General features: G+C 35.5%; 1 protein-coding gene across 3 annotated transcripts in view; it reads right to left on the bottom strand.

Moving 5' to 3' along the window:
* LOC149799962 (myosin-VIIa-like) overlaps positions 1–21,408 on the bottom strand; it is a 104,848-nt gene that overhangs the window by 50,654 nt on the left and 32,786 nt on the right. For all 3 annotated transcript variants that reach the window (XM_089959463.1, XM_089959464.1, XM_089959465.1), the window contains exons 2-11: positions 15,189–15,434; positions 13,520–13,795; positions 8,404–8,490; positions 6,705–6,800; positions 5,781–5,896; positions 5,166–5,283; positions 2,859–2,987; positions 2,182–2,355; positions 1,350–1,577; positions 426–835 (exon numbers count right to left, since the gene is read on the bottom strand). In XM_089959463.1, the coding sequence (XP_089815589.1) occupies positions 426–835; positions 1,350–1,577; positions 2,182–2,355; positions 2,859–2,987; positions 5,166–5,283; positions 5,781–5,896; positions 6,705–6,800; positions 8,404–8,490; positions 13,520–13,795; positions 15,189–15,434 (1,880 nt within the window). The remainder of the gene's footprint in view (positions 1–425; positions 836–1,349; positions 1,578–2,181; positions 2,356–2,858; positions 2,988–5,165; positions 5,284–5,780; positions 5,897–6,704; positions 6,801–8,403; positions 8,491–13,519; positions 13,796–15,188; positions 15,435–21,408) is intronic.

Genomic DNA, 21,408 nt, shown 5'->3' on the forward strand with positions numbered 1-21,408 from the left:
TTTATTTCTCATCTCTTGTATTCTACTTCTGAAAAGAATCCAAAATATTGTCAAAAATGCCATAGGCAAAATAAGATAAAGTGAAATCCCAGTTTGTGAGAACAACGTTGAGACTGACTGAAACTGGAACTAGCTGGTTCGTTTTTGTTCCGTTTTAAAAGACAACTTTGGACCAAAGTCGATGTCAAATATATTTTAAATAGCTAATTGAGAATGTGCATGCACTACAAACAGACCATATATTGCCTGAATCGTTTCCAGCAAATACTTTAGTTCTGTACAGAATTGCAAGACATCGAGGAAACATTGTAGTTTGAATAGTATATTTTTGTTCGAAAATGATCGTATGCATAAATACTAAAGTAAATCGGATTACAATAAATTGTATTTGGATCAAACGTGAAATATATAATAAAAGTACTAACCTTCCTTTGGAAACCTTTGAGATCTCCACGAAAGAAAAGTGCATTTTAACACTCTCACTTTCATCCAGTACATGAACACCTTTGCAGTTGACTCCCACAATCACCTTATTCCACGACAGGTCAGGACCTATGAGTTTCGATACATCATAAAACCTGGAAAACATTGTGTACCACTTGTTCATAGCAAACGTCACAATATCCGATTTGAGCGACTGTATTTTGGGTTTCTCCTTCACAAAATCCTTTTCTAAAGCACTCTTCAACTGTTCCACCCAGTACGGAAGCTCTTTCTCGCTTTGACTTTTTTTGGGAAGCCAGGCTTTCACGAATGATTCAATTTTAGTCTTTTCTAAATTGGTTGAAAATTCTATGTAATACCTTTGAGCAGCCATCATAACAAGCACTTCTTCCTGTTAGAAAGAAATCAGAAAATATATGTTTGGTATTTATTTTATATTTTGGCTTGTTCATTACTGTAAACTATGTTTGTCGTAATGAAGCTTCTGCGACTTTCATCATACAATGAAAGTCAGAGAATGTTAAAGATATTGGTTGTCTTTATTTGTTCATTCGTTTCTTTCGCATCTAATTATTTTGATTGGACACATTTTTGGGTTGTTGTTGTCATTTCTTTGTGCTTTTAATGCGGCCTCCATTGCATCGGAGATTTGTAAATGCAAGCCAAAGACCATCTTTTATGAAAGAAGTTCAAAACTATTTAATTTATTTGCTAAATCATTACTTACAATAGGCAAAGAGACATTACTGAAACAAATCAAGAGCAATTTTAGAAATCCATCTGCGTTAAATAAAATACGTTTTACAGTACTTGAAGGATAAGTTCTACATCAAAGTATCTGTTAGCAAATAATCAGAATGTAATTCACAAGATGAGGTATGGGAATAGTTTTAATGCCAACTGACCTTGTCACATTTGTACTCTCCCACCGAGATACCGCGCATGATCTGCTGATAGACAAGGTCTGTGGTGAATTCATCCGCGCTAGGATCAAACCAGGGCGTGAAAAATTCGTTACGGAAGTACAGTCGCCAATTGCTACTGCTCTCGCGCATGCCCATAGATTTTGTCTGTTGTTCACATTCGGCTACAGCATCCATTACCCTGTGGTTTCCATGGCCAATACACGCAACCTGCGAAGAACAGAAAGTAATTCTGCTAAATCTTTAGGAATCGACCACTTTTTCATGGGTGGTTGGTTGGTTGGTAAAGGGGAAGAGAGGCTGTGATTTTTATTTACAGCTTTGAAATTTTCTTTTAATTTCAACAAATATGACATAATTAATTCTTTTCCCACAAATTAGAGGAAGGGTTTATTTTCAAGTTATTTGATGACCTTCCCACCCACCCATTCGCAAATAAAACTTCTGAGACAGCTGAAGTGTAACTTTGCGTACTGACGAGAATACTACACGTAATTGTTTTAGGTATGGTCATCATGTCATCAGATTAAGAGAGATGGTTCTTCCATATTTATTTTAAATTCATTAAAATTAGATGTGACAGAAATGAATATTGATGGGTAAGAAGCAATTTGCAGCGTCTTAAATTCATACCTTAGGAAACACGTAAAAAATGTTTATGGCCAGTTGGGATTTCGTCGTTCAGTATGTGAAACTACACTTACATGTGCTATCATTATTACTTGATGCATGAAGCCTGAATTCATTGTCAAAAGCCTTCGCAAGGCTATTCTTTTGGTCCTACAAACACAACCACAAAATCAACAACACTCACCCTATGATGAAGACTGACGTAGATGGAAAAACCGCTGCGTTCCTTCAGGCCCACTTTGTCAGCGAGCTGTGAGCACAATTCATTTACGGTAGAGGCAGAGTCCGTTTCCAACAAGAAACGCTTTCCGTCCATTATGATCACTGGAATCAATATTGGTTTCCCATTCTTGGCAGCCTGTCAAAGTAAACACCAGTGGTAGAATGAACATTTCCTACCACACAAAACTTTTACAGCTGCGGATGTACAAAACATTTCACATCGTACATTCTTATTTCCTGGCAATGAAACTATCAGAGTTCTCAAACAACATCTTTCTAATGATGTATCACCAAGGATGAAAGCAATTGTTTTGAAACACTTAATTCACCCAAAACACAATTAGTACCGAATACATTTGCCTTCTATGCTTACTAAATTATATTAAGTCAATTTGACTGCTATTATTAGCCAAATTAGTATTGAGTCAATTTGCCCACAAAGTCAAATTGAGTTAAGTTGCCTGCTATATTTACTATATTTTGTATGATATAATTTTATGCTGACCTAAATCGAGCCATGGCTAAGTATTGTTAATGTTGAATGAATGCGAATAAATACAAAAATAAACAAGTATTAATTAGAGATTTGGAAAAGAATAAATATTTAAAGAACGGTAAAGTAATGTAGGCAAAATTTACCTGGAATTCCAGCCAGCTTGGTGGCTGTCCTCTTGTTCCTGTGATGAATGTCCTGCGCAGTAACCTCTCTACCCTTTGCGCATACTCCACCAAGCCGTCTTTCAGAAATTGAAGGAAAAATGGGCAGAACTGAAGAACAGGCACAATGTAATAAAATAACTTATATGGTATATATTGTTATGTAATATATTGTTATGTTTGTTATTGATTCACATCAACACAATTTGATACTGGTCAATGTGTCGAAGATGTGAATTTTACAGTTAGCTTTATGTAAGACTGGTTTGGCTTTTTACAAAATAACGATAACATTATTTAACTGGTAAATGTTGTTTCTCACTTGCCTATTGCCGAATGGTCTAAAGCGCTCTCCGTTACGGATCACTGCCATCTCACCTCTGTCTGCGTGGGCTCGAGTCTAGGATTCGGCCAATGTGGGTATGTGAGAAAGCTTGCCAGTAGCTTCTCGTGGATCGGTGGTTCTTCCCGGTTTTTTTTTTCCGGGTTTTTCCTCCACCATTAATACTGGCCGCCATACATAGCCTATCGTGTGCTGAAAAATGGCGTTAAACTCCACAACAACAACAACAACAACTCACTTGCCTATTTATTTAGGTGGCGCTCACCAGTTTTTATGTACTTTGAGAGAGTGGGTATGTAAGGTGAAGTTGTTTGCATTGGAAACTTGTGCAGTGGAGAGAATGTTGGCATACCTCAATGCTAATTTGAGGTAATGTGGCTGACATTTCTTAGGATATTGTGCCATGCCGTAAACCGAGAGTCTCTTGTATTATCTATTAAATTTGTCTATTCTAGTTGAATTCTAGAATTACTGTGAATTACTCAAAGGAGTTTTGGAATACGCCATTTTGATAATGTCACGATTTTTGGCGGCCCAGTACATTTCTAGTTTTGATGTATACGTAACTTTTCATTCATCTGGACTTTCATAGAACTTGATCAGGTTTAGCTTGGATTCACTTCATAATGCTGTAAATCATCTCACATTTAAATTTATATGTTTGAAAATTAACTTATTTGTTATGTTTTGCAATACTTGATGGTTTTGCTTCTTTCTGTTACTTAGTTTGTGACCACAGAGTCGAAGCAAGTATGTTATTCTTTTGGCGGTTGTTCTGTTTTTCTTTCCTTTTCTGTTTTCCTATTTTTCTTTATTTTAGTGATTGGAGACGTCTTTGGAATTTCTCGTATGGCAGGTTTTGGTGCCTTTAAAGGCCTCTACTTAAAATGTTTTTAATTTTAAATCATACTTTGGGTAAAATCCAAATAGGTCACATGAGCAATTGCAAAAATCGTATCTACAAGCACGTCGCATGAGGCTGCAACTGACACTTCAAATGCCAAATAATCATTGCGACAAAATAATGAGGCAGCTTATTGACGTCCCTGAAAACGGTAACTTGAATTCCAGAAACAAAATTGTATTGCCATCTAGGCTGTATCTGTAGCCGTATATATTACTGACGCACATATCGTTGCCAGTAACTTTTTCGTCTGCTGTGATAAGAGGCTCAATAATTGTTCCCAAAAGACAAAGAAAAAGTTACATATGCTTGCTGCTTCCCAAGCTTTTTTTTATACCTATATCTTCAGGCAATGCAAATGGGAAGAAACCAAGAACTGTGGCCAGCTCAAAGTCACATACAGTGGTTGGTTTAACCGAGTACCATTTTGGTGTCTTCTGTTCACCTTATGCGCTTTCACAAAATTGTCCAAGATAATGTTCAAGTTCATTATTATGCTATATAATCAACTGTGGGCTAAGCTAACACGTTTATATAAAATCACTATATAACTGTCATCTGCCTTAACTTTTATGTAAAATCATTATATAATCAACGCATTCTGCCATCGTTTTCGTGTAAACAAGAATATAAGAATATAGGCAACTCTGCTAATTAGTCAGAGATAAATACTTTAGCTCACCTCGTGTATTTTTCCATGGTCTCTGAGCTTTTTTCTGACAACAAAATGTGCGGACAAGATTCGTTTCCTTTGATGTGAGTTGAGGCGGTGTCATCATCTCCTAAGGAAAGAGGCCGTCGTCTGTGTGCTCCGATTATACGGGAAAAAGCGAGGAGAGACCACGGAAAAACGTACGTTGCGGTCATAATCTCCTTTACGCATATTACTGACACCTTTCTGGCGAAAGTTGCATAAATAGTGTGTCATATATGTTCTGGTAATTATGTTGATGCCTACGACAGATGTTTTTTTTTTTTAAACTTGGCTAGCATGTAACCAAAATAAATGGTACATAAAGTTCAGAATTATCAATTAGCTTACCCTTGCTGAAGGAACAAAAGACCCAGCGAACATTTGCAGAAGGACCCAGCCTCTTACAGTGCTGTTCTTGGAAGGGTTGTTCGTCAGTTGTTTGCACACCTGGCAATAAAGCTCGTCCCTGTGGAAAAAATATAAATATTATAGCAAAATGGCCAAAAAAAGAATAGTTGACACAATAATTGAAAACCTGATTTTTTAAATCGGTGTATTATTTTTTTACTTTGCCTTGCGTTTTGTGGTATTCATTTTCTCTTTTGTACTTTAAAAAATAAACTAAAGTCTAAATATTAATCTGATAAGATATAATCCTAAAAGCAACACGCACTCCATCAGCAGAATTGTAATCCTATATGCCTCCAAGCTTCAAAAGGCACGCGGAAAGTTGCTGACGATGTTCCTGGTGGAATATATTATTTGAACGATTCTGATGTTTAAGAAACTGTCAGATCTTCACAGTCTTACGGATCTAGTAAGGCTTGGTGGCGCCATGGACCTTATCTCCAACGAGACATGTCCAAATTAAAAACTTAAAGGTCAGGGTGAATGCATAGGAATCCTCAGCTGAATACAATATATTGTTCTTATTCTAAAGTTTTTAAGAAAAATTTGTGTTACCTCAGATCGGTTCTATATATGCCTAGAGCACATATATATTGAACTTTTTCCAACATTGATTCCCTATTGTCGGGTAGGAAGGGAACTTTTTTGTCAATAGCAGATGGGTCTTTAAACTGAAAAAGAGACGAAAAAGATATCTGTAACCTGTAATCTGTTTTGTAAATTTATCAGGTCTAGCATTGTTTCATTTGTCAGACGTACAGAATAAATATATTCACATCATCTCAAAGTTCATTAATTTCTTCATTTAATTGAAAGAATTCACAGCTTATAAATATTCAAGACTTCCATATACATTGAATCGTGAATGTTGTGTCTGTGTTATGTCTTAAACATGTTGATCATTCGTATGTAAGAAAAACACAATGGTCGTTCGTGTCCATTTATTTTCATTACTTAAAAAACTTTTAATGTTAATGAGATGGAGACATTTCCAAGTGAATTTAACAAAAATACAAATTTGTAAAAGAGAGAAAGAGAGGGCTATACATGCGGTTGGACCTTCGAATATCATCACGATCTTTACACGATGAAGTTTAATGGCATAGCTTAATATTTTATGGAATTCATGAAGCTTAAAAATCCAATATACACTATGTATACATGAAAGGACCTCGTTAAACCTTCATCATATGAAGTTCATTTCTTATTACAAATAATTATAAAAAATAAAAGTTTATCTTAAGTAGTAAATAAAACGCATTAGTTTGAATCATTCTTTACATGAACACACCAAGGGCGTATGAATACAAAATAATTCAATTGTGGTGTTAGGAACTAATAACTTTTAGTTTTCCGAGTTACACGATGTGATTTTAACCAATCTAAATAAATGTATTTATTATAAACTCTTCGTGAAAGCTGTATTTATACTGGTAGGAATCAAGGCGAGTAGGTTCATCAACGGTAAAAAGAATTTACCATCTCTGTGTAAGCTTTGTATGCATCATCCACGTCCTTTTTTGAGTACTTCTTATGGTAATTAGACTTTACTCTTTGAACAACTGGTGGTAATTGCTGTAAGAATAAAGATTATATACTTATAGAATACCGACATTTTAACCAGCGATAATTTTGTACATGAGCTTTTCTGTGAACAAGAAACACGCCATACTTGAATAAATCAGCAAATCAGTCTATTTGCAAATTATTAACTTGGAAAGTTTGGCTTGATAGAACTATGACACGTGACAGATTGAATCAATGTTCAATAGTAATGGCTGTTTCTGTTGCACACACTCTCAGATCTTGTCTGTCGTGCCGCCAGCTGGGACAACGTCAGCAATTCAATAGTGTTCTCTGGACTGGCAGCCATATTGTGCCAGAATACATAGAAAATCTTCAGACATCATAATCATTTCGAAATGTAGACTTATTCTAATTATGGATACCATCTCGTACAATGGCCATTATATTGGAAAGTACTAATACTGAACGTTTGTAAAACATATTTTCAAAACTGGAATTATGGTTTGCGATCAAAATAGGAATAACACCAGTTTAAATTCGTCTTGCGCGTACTATAGTTAATAATGATCCAGTAATCCCCAATTAACGTACTTACTTTTTGTCATATTTTGCACTTAAACAGACAACTTTACATAATCATTTAAGGGAGAAAGTGGATAACAAAACTTAATTCCGAACTTGCAAAATCAACTTTTTTTTTACCAAAATCACATGTCTCCTTAGGGCGGAAAAGATTTTATTACAATTGCTCTGAAATTAAGGGCAAGATTTAAAAAAAAAAAAACCATAGTGGAAGATGACGTAAGTAGTGTGAGGCGGGCAATATTCAGTCTATTAGAATTATATCCCATCGCAACGTCATGTCGAATTTCCGTAGACACGATAGTGACTCAACACTAATGCTAATTCCAAAAGACTCCATAGTGGACCAAGCGCATTCAACTTCATATTGAATAAAAACTAATGTTAAATTCTCTTTGGTCCTTAGCGATCCCTAACATAAGGACAAATTTACAAGGACCCCTTATACTACTTACATATTTGAATCAGTTTAATCACTGATTAATTTGTGTTAAACTTTGCACGTATAATATATTTCTGGATGTATTCTAGAGTGTCATCTGATAGGCGTGTAATTTACTGTTACTATGAGACTTTTAAACTTCTTTGATCTATGAGACTTGAAACTGTCTTTGATCTTGGTTTCAATTGGTGATGTTGACTAATAGGCAGGCGATTAGTTTCTGACATAGATTGATATAGTGCGGTAATATTATATCTTGCATAAAAATGTTGACAAGGAAAAAAATACGTGCTATAATTTTCTTTCGTTTCTAGATGTACGTACTGAAATCTCGTAAACTGTAAAGACTTCTCTGTGTGATAACCTTTACGAAGTTTCCGTGCTGAAGCTTGTTACAAATATAAAATATAACTTACCAACAGATTTTCAGAACCAAATATTTATATATTCATTATTTTACATTAGTTACATAGAAACATATTCTTACTGTGCTCACGTATATATATATATATATATATATATATATATATATATATATATATATATATATATATATATATATATATATATATATATATATATATGGAAAAATGCTAGATGCATAGAATGAATGTCCCTGATACTCACTCCAGCTACAGCAAAGGATTCCCCGTAATCAACTTCCGGTAAATCTCCCATGATTCTCAGAATTGTGACCCAGGCTGCTAGGGATGCCTGTAGATGATTTAAAAATGATAACAGCGATGAATTTGATCAAAATAAAGCTCCGAACATGAAACAGGTTTCATATATATCATTGGTCATTGAAAATGGAAAATAGTAAAATGTTTCTTTAGCATTACTTGTGGTGTCCTTCCTGTCTGATTTATTCGTTCCCGTTCGTTTCTTTTTGTATCGTTTATCAGTAATCTCACGGACCATGACTTAAACCAATCATGTTTCAATATGTTGTTACCTGTACTACTGAGCGAAAATACTGTTACAGGTAACATATCATTATTTTTGCCCTTCGTAAAGAAGTTTTAATATTGCATGAAACTAAAAATACATTTTTATTTTTTGTTTCTTCACTTTTTATTGATCTTTTAAACACAAACTATTCAAGACGCTTTCATTCGCCGACGAGATGACAGGTCTTGAGTTATCATTGTTTTACATTAGGATGCAAACACTATTGTTACATAAGTTATTCTGTCAAGAACTAAGAGTTCATACGAATTCATAATAGTTCATCATGCGTGATTCCTTGCTAGATTCACAAACATGCCGCTAAAGTCTTTTTAATTGTTAATGGTTGGTTCCTTTGTAACTTTAAGCGCTGGAAGGCATTTGGGACATAATTTCAATTAGCAGTGTAGAGACTACGCATTAACAATTTATGTAAATGGACTGGTATGCTATTTAATGGACAGGCCGAGGTATTCGGTTAATAATTATGAGAAAATGATATATGATGGTCCGATGTACTGATGCATCTATAATTTTGTACATTTCAATACTCGTTTGCTCAACAACTGTATGACTGGCATAATAACATCTCAATATATGAGAGAGAGAGAGAGAGAGAGAGAGAGAGAGAGAGAATCTCTTTCCACACTTTACCCATATTTTACAATCATCCGTTTCTAAAATGAAACTAACTGAAATTGAGCATTGACGAGTCTACGCACACAATATAGTGATTTATCTAGCTATACTTGTAACAGACAGTCAAGGGTAACTCATCGTACATCAGACATACGTCGAGAAATTGAGTCTAATAAAATTTCGTGCAAGGAATTGGGTACGAAATTACCTATATTACGGAGAAGATCATTAATTATTGAGGATGACCTTTCCTCTACCTCGATAGGCTAAATTTAAACACATTTAATTTTATAACTTTGTATTGGAGAATAAATGACGTACAAATATAGAAGGTAATGGATTAGAACGAAGGCAAATGGATTAAAATGTTCTTCTCCTTTGACGATTCGAAAGTTGTAAATATATATGAACATACGGCGGACGATATTAAGTTTAAATGACAAAAAATAATGAATAGTCAACATGACATGAGGAACATCTTGGTTACTTTTCAATTTATCAAGTTCTCTATTCTCGAGTAATGTGCGCTTGTCCCAAACCAAAATTACCATATTCCAGAATAGATCGTATAAAGTTGTAAATATAATTTTTAAAGAGTTCCTGTCAATTTGGAATTTGAGTCTACTTATTACATTAATTCTTGACCACTCCGTTTGTATGTAGTCTATCTGCTTGTACCATGAGCAGTCATTCAAAAAAAACCTTCAAGATATTTGTGAGCGTCAACTTCCTTAATTCTGTGGTTGAGCAAATATAGTGGATGATGGAAGGGTTTATTAATTTTCATAGAAATTGATAGGGATTCAATTTTAGAACGATACAAACCAATTATTTCCCCCACTGAGGAATTGTTTTTAAGTCAGAGTCCAGATTCTGAGGGGTAGCGATGGAATTATCTATGATCAGAAAAAGACTTGTGGGCCAAAAAACGCAGTCGGTGTATATATCATATATATGAATGCCCGGAAAAGTAAGGGACCTAAAACTGATCCTTGGGGCACACCAGCTCTAAACGTCTCCGCTCTTAAAACTCTCCCGGAAGTATCAATCGTCATATTCTGCTTTTTAGATAGAAAACTATTTTATAAGGGTTCCTGTGATACCAGTAGCAATATATTTTTTGGAGAGTCCTTTATGCCACACTCGTTCGAAACGTTTAGTTATATCGCAAAATACAACACTAAACAACTCTAATTTCCTTACCAGAATATGTTGCTTTGCACATATCGAAGTATGTTAATCGATTAAATGTAGAATCACCCCGAATAAAGACAAACTAAAAAGGCATGAATGCTATTTTTACGGAAGCAACTAAATTTTTGCTTGAAACCAGTCTTTCAAACACTTTTCCAGCTTTATCGAATAAAAATATTGATCTATAATCAGATACGATGGAAGGTTGCTCTTCTTTAAAATTGGACAACGTTTGCTTCTTTCCAAGAGTCTGCAAAGGTTGATTCTTTAAGAGATTGGTTAAAAAGTAAACAAAATGGATGTAAGAGTTCATAAGCCAACTCATTCAAAATACAGTTATTTAGACCATCGTAACCATAAGTCTTAGCAAAAGGTCGTTTGAGAAAATTTTGTACTTCGACCGACATTAAAGTATGGTTGTGTCGTCTAGGATCTGTACTACACTGAGGATGTTGATAAGAGTCGAGAAGGTTCAACCCCATGCAGCAAGATGTGTATATGTTTTCTGCAAAACCAGTGAAGCAGGATGCGTCACCAAAAAGTTATCGGACCTGGGTCTACATACACTCCAAGACAGGCGTAGTGTGATCCGTCTGACATTCCTTTAAAAAGTAGTCGAAGGATTAGTGCCGGCTCTCACCTAATATATTTTTAAAATCATTAGGACGAAAACGCCAAAATAAAAGCCAAATTTTTCCTCATTTTGAAACTATACACTTTGTAGAAAAACAAGTAACAAATAACAGTAGATGTTTCGTAGTTGAGCAAATGAAGAACAGAACAATTTAAAATTCTTTCTTCGAAAAAGCCATTGTGGACTGGAATTATTGACAGTGTTGTGTGCGCGCCAACAGTGTAGAGCTTCAAGACAGTTCTTGAACACTTCTATTAACTTTTTAGTGGCTCCCTCTTCCGGTGCAATTTTATGTCGTAACTGGCCCTACACTGTATACATTCAGATTCAGATGAAGTGACTCTCCCGTTTATATTAAGACATCACAGTGAGTATCGCCTAGACGATATTTCCTAAATGGGTTAGGTAAAATGGTAGGGAAAGGTCATCAGAAGTAATGTAGGGAAATGTCATCAGAAGTAATGGAGGGAAAGGTCACCGGAAGTAATGGAGGGATTAAGCTAAGTTTCAGTGAAGGCCAAAATATTAAATTCCTGCAATTCTGCATACAGTGTATCGTATTTTAGACAAAATACCTTTTAGTCGGTAATGGCGAATTGGTGCAAAAAGTAAAGCAGATTGCGAGAAGAAACTGACGAGCTAGATGTGTCGTATGAGGAACTACTATGAAGTCTGTAGAATCGGGTGCTGATTAGGATTAATGTCACCGGCTATCACGAGTAAGCTCAGAAACCACGTGGTCAAAACCAGTGTGAACATAACGCGCAACAAGAACAAAAATAAAACTGACATTATTTAAATAAGAATTATTTTGCCAGAGCACGTCTAGAGTTACCAATCAATTTGTTCCAATATGAAGTCAGTGGGGACTTGCGTACGTCAAAAAAAAAAATAAATAGATGTAGTGCTATTATCGATCATGGTTAGGGTTCATAATCAGCATGTGCAATCAAGGCGAGCACGTGGTGTAATGGATGTGCCAACAGTAAAATCGATCAATTGTCTGGATTCATTAAAGGGAAATATTAATTTCTAGTCGATCACAAGGCAATAGTTGCACAGTAAATCCATATATTACATTTAACCGTTGTACAGGTAAGTACACTAAAGTGATAGATATACATAGGGGCTTCAAATCTTTTTCTTGAAATTAAGAAAACACATGCAAAAATCCTGCTCCAAAACATATGAACACATTTGAAAAAACGCATTAAAGCAAAGCATATTTTCTGTACACTGCATCAAAATTGGAAAGGTCTTCCTTAAGGACTTGGTCCCACTTTTGCAAAACGTTTTCTATTGACTACATGCTTAAACTAAATGTTTGATCGTGAAAATAATTATCATTGTAGAAATGTCTGAAGAGGTGAAATTAATCTAAATGGAAAGATTTGTTAATTCTGGAGGTCTGGGAAATTTGTTGCATGAGAATCTTAACAAAATAATTCTTTACTATTGACCCGAATTTCAGTTTAAGAGTGCAGTCCAGCTGAGGAAAATTGTAACGGAGCAGCCTGGCCCTAAATTTACGAAATTTGTTAACATGATTGCACACCCAAACTAAAAATATTTCCATTAACTTCATTATTTTTTTATTGAATTTTCACACAACAACCAATTACATTTTACAACATCCTTAAACCAGATAACTTCAATATTTAAACCAGTAGCATGCTGTTCCTCTTCTTCATTATCGATTAGAAGAAGAAGAAAAAAAATTAACCAAATTTGTTCGACAGCGCATTCAAGTTTACAGCTTTGTGAATATGGGCCTATGTTCACAAACAACCATATCCATAATAAAAGTAAACATATTTGTCCGGAACAAGTGTATATCGAAACATTTCTTCCGACGGAAATGCTCATTTCTTTGAGTCAAGTCTTCCTTAGTGGCGTACAGTAAATTTGTACTTTAAATATTACATCGAATCAATAAACTGACAAGATAACGTAAAAAAAATTTACGACACTTTTAAGAAACAAGTTTTGAGAACTGAATTATAAAATATAAGTTTTAAAGCAACATATTTGATTTCAGAGTTTTGAGCTTATTTCAAGTTTCGTCCACAATATGTTTAGAAAATGTAGCTTCGTTACATAACTTGCAAACTTGAACTTCCGTTTCTTACAAAAGTCTTACCTGATTAGGTGAATAAATGAATATCTCATATTCAAGCGTATGCAATTGATCTTTGAGATTCTCAAATATATGTGACTTCTTAAGTCATTATGGACATGTTGAAATTGTTACGAAATATTATTCTAAATTCATTTTATTCTTTGCGAAATTTTTTTTAAACGTTTGAAATGTCAAATAATTAGTCCTACCAGAATGTCTGCCTTCTCCGTTTTAGGTAGCAGCGGCTGCTGAAGCGGTGAACACGCGTAGCTAAAGGCCGACTTAACCTGGAAACGAGTCTGAGCGAACTTGATCCAGTTTCCCGTGCTGGCCTCAAAAGATTCCACTGATGATATGCTTTGTTCGTCCGAATGTTCAGTGGATCTTTCGGTAGATTGGTCTGAGTTGTCACCGTGTTCACCGTTTTGATTTTCATCGACGCTTATCGAAGACGAACGTTTTTCATCTTCGTCTTGGAAAGTTTGCTATTAAATAAATAAATAAATCATTTGAACTGTTGAAGAGCGGAATTAATCAAATCGCAAGCTAACATACCAGGAACTATAACGAAACCCAGAAGGTTATATAACTTCATCTTTAATCTCACTTAAATACCAACAAAATAATAAAGATCTAAAACAATTCTATTAAAAGAAATGTTTTCAATCAATATTTCAGCAGTAAAAAGTCGATCAATCAATCAAACTTTAATCAGTAAGTTTGTCAGTTAGACCTACAACTTTGGAAATAAATGTATATTAAAAATGTAGTACGATGTAAAATATAAGTGTAATACAATGTAAATTACAAGTGTAATACATTGCAAAAAGTAAGTGTAATACTGAAATTATAAGTGTAATACACTTTAAATTATAGTGTAATACAATATAAAATACAAGCATAATACAATGTAAATTAAATTATAAGTGTAATACTATGTAATTTATAAGTGTCATTCAATGTGTGTGAGTGTGTGATTTGAATTTTAACGAAGCTTTAACAATTTTCCAGTCATATTGTTACGATGTCTGCAGTGTGGCAGTTTATAGTGATAACCACTGGAACATGATGCCGCAGACATGTAGCATGATGTCCCACCCAGTCACATTATCCTGACGCCAGGCCGACCAGTCATAACACTAATCTCTTAATGCTGAACGCCAAGCGAGGCAGCTGTTAGTACCATTTTTATAAGTCTTTGGTATGACTCGGCCGGGGATCGAACCCACGACCTCCCACATCCAAGGCGGACGTTCTAACCACTAGGCCACCGGAAAGGTGTAATACAATGTAAATTAAATTATAAGTGTAATACTCGGGTTGTAAGTGTAATAATGCAAATTGAATTCTAAGTGTAATACTATGTAATTTATAAGTGTAATAAAATGTAAATTAAATTATAAGTGTAATAATAGGTAAGTTATAAGTGTAATACAATGTAAATTAAATTATAAGTGTAATACTAGAACAAGAAGAAAGTATGTATATTCTAACGTGTTACGTCATTCTAACGTCAGGAAGAACGTCTGAAGCTTGTATAAATTTATGTAAGTTCTTGTCTCGGTGAAAACACGATTTCTTTAAGATCTGAGATAATTTAAATAATTAGTCGAATTTATAAATACCTTTTCTGACCATCAAAAAGTAATTAATCTGACAAAAATAATTTGATTAATCTCTTTCTTTTCATTTTCTAAGCCTTTTGCGCCTAAATGTGTAGCGATGCAGATTCTCCCTTTTAATACAATTTGTGTTTTGCCTTTGAATAAATAACTTGTATCAAAAATGGATATCTACAACCATTGTAGTGTCCTTATTTAAAACACCCATCACTGTTACACGTGCATTCTGCTTCCCCCAAGGGATCCTGCAACTTACGATTTCATCAAACGCTTTCGTGGATTTTGAGAAAGTGGCCTTTCCGAAGTCTGGTGCCATGATTTCTGAAACCTGTCTGTTGGTTTCACTCTTTCCAACCTTCCTTCTAGTAAGAATGTTAAAACTCTCATCGTCATCTCCAAAACCTGAAGCGGTTGGGGCAGCAAAGGAAGTCCTATCGACGGAAGATCTTTTCTCGTCTGATGGTCGCCTTTCCACAGAAGATCTCCTGTCATCGGAGGCTCTCTGAAATTATGCATCACATCCTTTGTTATTGTTAGTATTAAATACCATTCCGAAACTGAGACGAAGACAGGCGTTTGGCATGGATTACATATGTAGGAAGAAGTATCATTTTAAGATAGGCCTGAAAGCTCACAAATTCAGTCAAGATATATCACTATAATTCATACGATTGGTGTTACCATAAAACAGACACCGTGAAAATATAAATTTGGCCAAAATGCATTCTGTAACAATATGTATGGTTCTGAGTAAGATAAGATGAAAACTGTTCATGCATGATGATGATGATGATGATGATGATGATGATTTAGCTAGCGAAATGATGACTGAATGCTGTTTACGTTCAGTGTCGTTTCAGTCAACACTTGTACATTTATACTCTAAAAAAGTACAGATCCTAAATGATCTTCGTGACAAAGATTAAACAATGGTGAAAATTTTGGGACATTTTACATTTGATGCTCATGTTAAAGGAAATAAATATTTGTTTACGAAAGTGAAGACTTGTAACAGATGAACAAATCTCCACCTCTCCCTCAAACAATGGCAATACATTGTCCATAATAACTAATCGTGGTTTTCAAGAGCGATAATTGTACTTCAGTGAAAGACATCTTTAATAAAAAAAATTCTACAAGTTTTCTTTCACTTGTTCACTTTCCTTTGAAAAATCTCTATAGCACTGAAATGCAACCGCGTAGATTTCTTTGTGTTCCACGAACTTTTCTGTGCCAAGATATCATTTACTTCATCCACATTGGAATGCAAAGGCGGCTAAACATAGCATTACACATTACTATCATTGCCGTATGCATGTCGATACAAAATGTGAATGCCTCGTACGTAGCTACTAATGAATTCCTTTTGAGTTAGGAGAAGACATATAATTCAAATGGTTGTTATTGTTATCTGGGGTGTAACACCATTTTTCGGTACATGATAATGCTATACATGACGGCGAGTATATTTATTGGAGGAAGAACCCGGAAAAGAACCAGGGAAGAACCACCGACACACGGGAAGGTACTGGCAAACTTTATCACATACCCATGTTGACCGGGCCGAGACTCGAACCCACACGGACAGAGGGGAGATGCCAGTGATCTGTAAGCAAGCGCCATATACCTCTGGGCCACCTAGGGCCCCTAACTGGAATTTTAGGAGTTACCAAATGGGGGGGGGGGGATGCAGGAGGGGCACAATCGCGTGAGAGACACGATGTTTCGATCACTGACACGTGACATGAAGCGCACTGATCATCGACACGGTTACTTTTATGAAATATTACAAATCATTGTAGCATGTCATGAGCCGGGATACATATTTACTATCCATTATACATTCTGTTATCATGAATTACATTGTTTACACGTGGTTGCCATGCTTAATTAGAATCGCCTGTTTTACTTGACCAAATTTCTAACGACGAATCAAATAGACGTTTTCTGAACATACTCAAAAAACTGTTTCCACCACCCATTTCTTGCGCTAGCCATGCGTAACCAAAACCACGAGAGAATAAAACATTTTAACTTGATTGTTCCATGTGCTTTTGCTGGCACCATCCATTTTTTAAAGAAAAAATATAAGATTTCAAAGGATATCTGCTTGTCGGCATATGTATCATTTTTGTCCAGTATTTTACACATCTGAACATATAAGCTATACTCAGATAGTATTGTCGACATTCACTATAAATAATTTAATTATTCACAGTATTTGGTACGTTAAGATATCTTTTACAGACTCTGTGTTGAATTGATTATATTTCTGTTGAATATTCATTCTACCATATTTCTGAGCCGTAATATAAAATTGTTTTCACCATAGCATCATATATTTTAAATATATCACATATCATGGGTAGGGAATCTTCTAAATGTGTGCTCATACCTAAATATTCTACATACTTCATTCAACATCTGTGATGCCAACATGGTCTTTTTTTGCCTACGTCTAGCTCAACCTCAATGTGAAAGGCAACCACATATATTTATAAAATGATAGTTTCAATAGGTTTACCCCTATAATACCAAAGCTCATAATTTATCAGGAAGCCACCATTTCGAAAGACAATTATTATTTGTTTTTGATAGATTAATTTCATTCCTGTTTCAAGACGGAATTCATATGTGGCATTAATTTGTTGTTGCGATAACCAGACAATTTCAGCACAATTTAGCCACATCATCTGCATACAATAATCAAAACATCTCAATTTAACCACATCATCTGCATACAATAAGGAAAACATACCAATTTAGCCACATCATTTGCATACAATAAGACAAACATCCAAATTTAGTCACATCATCTGCATACAATAAGGCAAACATCCCAATTTAACCACATCATCTACATACAATAAGGCAAACATGCCAATTTAACCACACCATCTGCATACAAAAAGGCAAACATCCCAATTTAGCCACATCATCTGCATACAATAAGGCAAACATCCCAATTTAGCCACATCATCTGCATACAATAAGGCAAACATCCCATGTTAACCACATCATCTACATACAATAAGGCAAACATGCCAATTTAACCACATCATCTGCATACAAAAAGGCAAACATCCCAATTTAGCCACATCATCTGCATACAATAAGGCAAACATCCCAATTTAACCACATCATCTGCATACAATAAGGCAAGCATCCAGGTTTAGCCACATCATCTGCATCCAATAAGGCAAACATCCCAGTTTAGGGGACGTCCATTAATTATGTCAACAAATTTTAGGCAATATTTTACCCTCCCCCTTCCCCCCTTGTCAACAACTGTCAAACTTTCAGTGACCCCCCTAATAAAATTATGTCAAAATTTTTTACCCCCCCCCCCCACAAACTAACAATATTTTATACGGATGGCTTTTATGCTAAAAATAGAATTATGGAAATTAAAAGGTCTACAAATAAATTTTAATACATTTTTTTACTTGTTTAACAGATTTCAAATTGACTATAACACTTTGAATTCATGAAAAAATCGAGACTTTATATTCTAGCTTCTATCATCTTCCCATGGGGAAGCCAAATGTTCCTCAATTGTTATAATGGGCATAGTGGCTGATTCATTAATTTCTTCAGATTAATACCATATGTGGTTAATCTGTCTAAAGTGTACAATCTACATTGAATAAAAACAAAATATGATGATGCAAGACTATGACTTCCTTGGCAAGAGCTCAACCGGTTTAGGATTAAACTGGTGGGCTGTTGACGGGCGAGCGAGTGTGTGCCATACCAACGCACAGTCTAATTTCCTATTTTTTGATTTATTAAATTGACTGTAAAAAAATAACATTGTTGACGTCAATTTATCTTGAACTCCCCCCTCCCCCATGTCAACAATTGTCAAACTTCTTCAAACCCCCTCCGCCCATTTTGTTGACATAACTAATGGACGACCCCTTAGCCACATCATCTGCATGCAATAAGGCAAACATCCCCATTTAGCCACATCATCTGCATGCAATAAGGCAAACATCCCTATTTAGCCACATCATCTGCATAAAATAAGGCAAACATCCCAATTTAGCCACATCATCTGCATGCAATAAGGCAAACATCCCAATTTAGCCACATCATCTGCATACAATAAGGCAAACATCCCAATTTAGCCACATCATCTGCATGCAATAAGGCAAACATCCCAATTTAGCCACATCATCTGCATACAATAAGGCAAACATCCCAATTTAGCCACATCATCTGCATGCAATAAGGCAAACATCCCAATTTAGCCACATCATCTGTATGCAATAAGGCAAACATCCCAATTTAGCCACATCATCTGCATACAATAAGGCAAACATCCCAATTTAGCCACATCATCTGCATACAATAAGGCAAACATCCCCATTTAGCCACATCATCTGCATACAATAAGGCAAACATCCCCATTTAGCCACATCATCTGCATACAATAAGGCAAACATCCCCATTTAGCCACATCATCTGCATAAAATAAGGCAAACATCCCCATTTAGCCACATCATCTGCATAAAATAAGGCAAACATCCCCATTTAGCCACATCATCTGCATAAAATAAGGCAAACATCCCCATTTAACCACATCGCCTGCATACAATAAGGCAAACATCCCAATTTAGCCACATCATCTGCATACAATAAGGCAAACATCCCAATTTAGCCACATCATCTGCATACAATAAGGCAAACATCCCAATTTAGCCACATCATCTGCATAAAATAAGGCAAACATCCCAATTTAGCCACATCATCTGCATAAAATAAGGCAAACATCCCAATTTAGCCACATCATCTGCATGCAATAAGGCAAACATCCCAATTTAGCCACATCATCTGCATACAATAAGGCAAACATCCCAATTTAGCCACATCATCTGCATACAATAAGGCAAACATCCCAATTTATTCTTTGTGATTAAAATACTCCTATTACACTTAGTTTGTAAATTTTTAACTAAATCATCAATAAAAAAGACAAAAAGGAATTGGGCTTGGAATATCTCCTTGTCATGTTCCTAAAATGCAATTAAAATATCTGGTTAGTCCATCCGGTGTTCGTGCACAGCTTTTCAAAGAAGAATACAAATTTACTTTTTAAACCTTTAAACATATTTTCATCAATACCTTTCTCTAGAAGAGAAAACTATAGTTTAATATGTATATTGTACACGATCAAAAAGCTTTTAAAAAAGGATAAATAAACAGTAAAACCCAGAGGCGTAGCTATGATATTTTGCGCCCGGGGACGAACTATAAAATTGGAGCCCCAGCCCCCTCCCCGTTTAATCACATTTTTGAATGTTACCCTTGTTTACTTATTATAATGTAACGTTGTAAGCCTCATTTTGGCGCCCCTGTACCTTGGCGCCCGGGGACATATGTACCCCCCTGCCCCCCCCGCCCCCCCCCCCAGCTACGCCTCTGGTAAAACCTACTACCAGATTTACATATATACTTCAGGACAATTGCGCGACATGTCCATGATCGCGCTCGCTTAATATGCAAGAACAACCCGCTGAATGGAATACTACCTTCTCATCGGCCAACTGAAAATAAGTTATAAATAAATACATGACGTCATTTTTTTTTAACCAATGAGAAGACAGTATTCCATTCAGCGGGATCTCGCTTGAATACTAAGCGGGCGCGATTGCGACCATGTCGAGCAGTATCGTGGGAAAATGATTTGCCATTCCTTAAAGGTATGATATTAAGTCAAACTTTTGACAGGGATACACAGTCGCATGCATGAGCTAAATATCAGTACCAAATTTATTAAGCTTGAAATATCAGCGTTTATTCTTAAATAGGTCGCGCGAGCAAGGAGACAAGTGTCCTCCTTTGTAGTTACTAATAATACATTTATGATAGGTCCATTGTAAGCAACGATACCAGTCCCTGTGAGATTGACGTATAGTATAGATTGACGTATAGTATAGACACTGTCAAATACAAAGGATCTCTCCGATAAGGATACCTATATACGCAGTGAATAGCCGAAGCATGCATCTAGAGGTAGATCTCAAATTTCATATCACTAATTCAGAGCAGACCGAATTATGTTGGCATTTGGATTGTTAGAAAAGATTAAGTACTTCTGCCTTTGTCATATTTGGAAGGTAACCTGTTGTGATGATTTCATCTATCCTCAGTACATATTTTCAGTAATCTTGATAGAAATTTCATTGAAGTCTCTACGTATAGCATTACAGTTTTAAACACGTTGCATGCTATTGATCTCCAGCATCGTCCGTCGCCTTTCACATAAGTTTCGCCCCCTAGTAAAATAGTTCAACCTTTCTCTTGTGCCCGTTTAGAACGTGTATGCCAGTCTGGTTGATAGGACACTGACATATCGTGCCGAATTGTACTGAGATTGTCACTCTATACTACTGATACCAGCAATCGGAGGCTTGGGGAGACGTAGCTACAGTCAGTGAGACTATCAATTAAAAACTTAATTAGCATTGCAT

This window comes from Sinohyriopsis cumingii, chromosome 5 (genome assembly GCF_028554795.1).
Source record: "Sinohyriopsis cumingii isolate HCF-2022 chromosome 5, ASM2855479v2, whole genome shotgun sequence".
NCBI lineage: Eukaryota > Metazoa > Mollusca > Bivalvia > Unionida > Unionidae > Sinohyriopsis > Sinohyriopsis cumingii.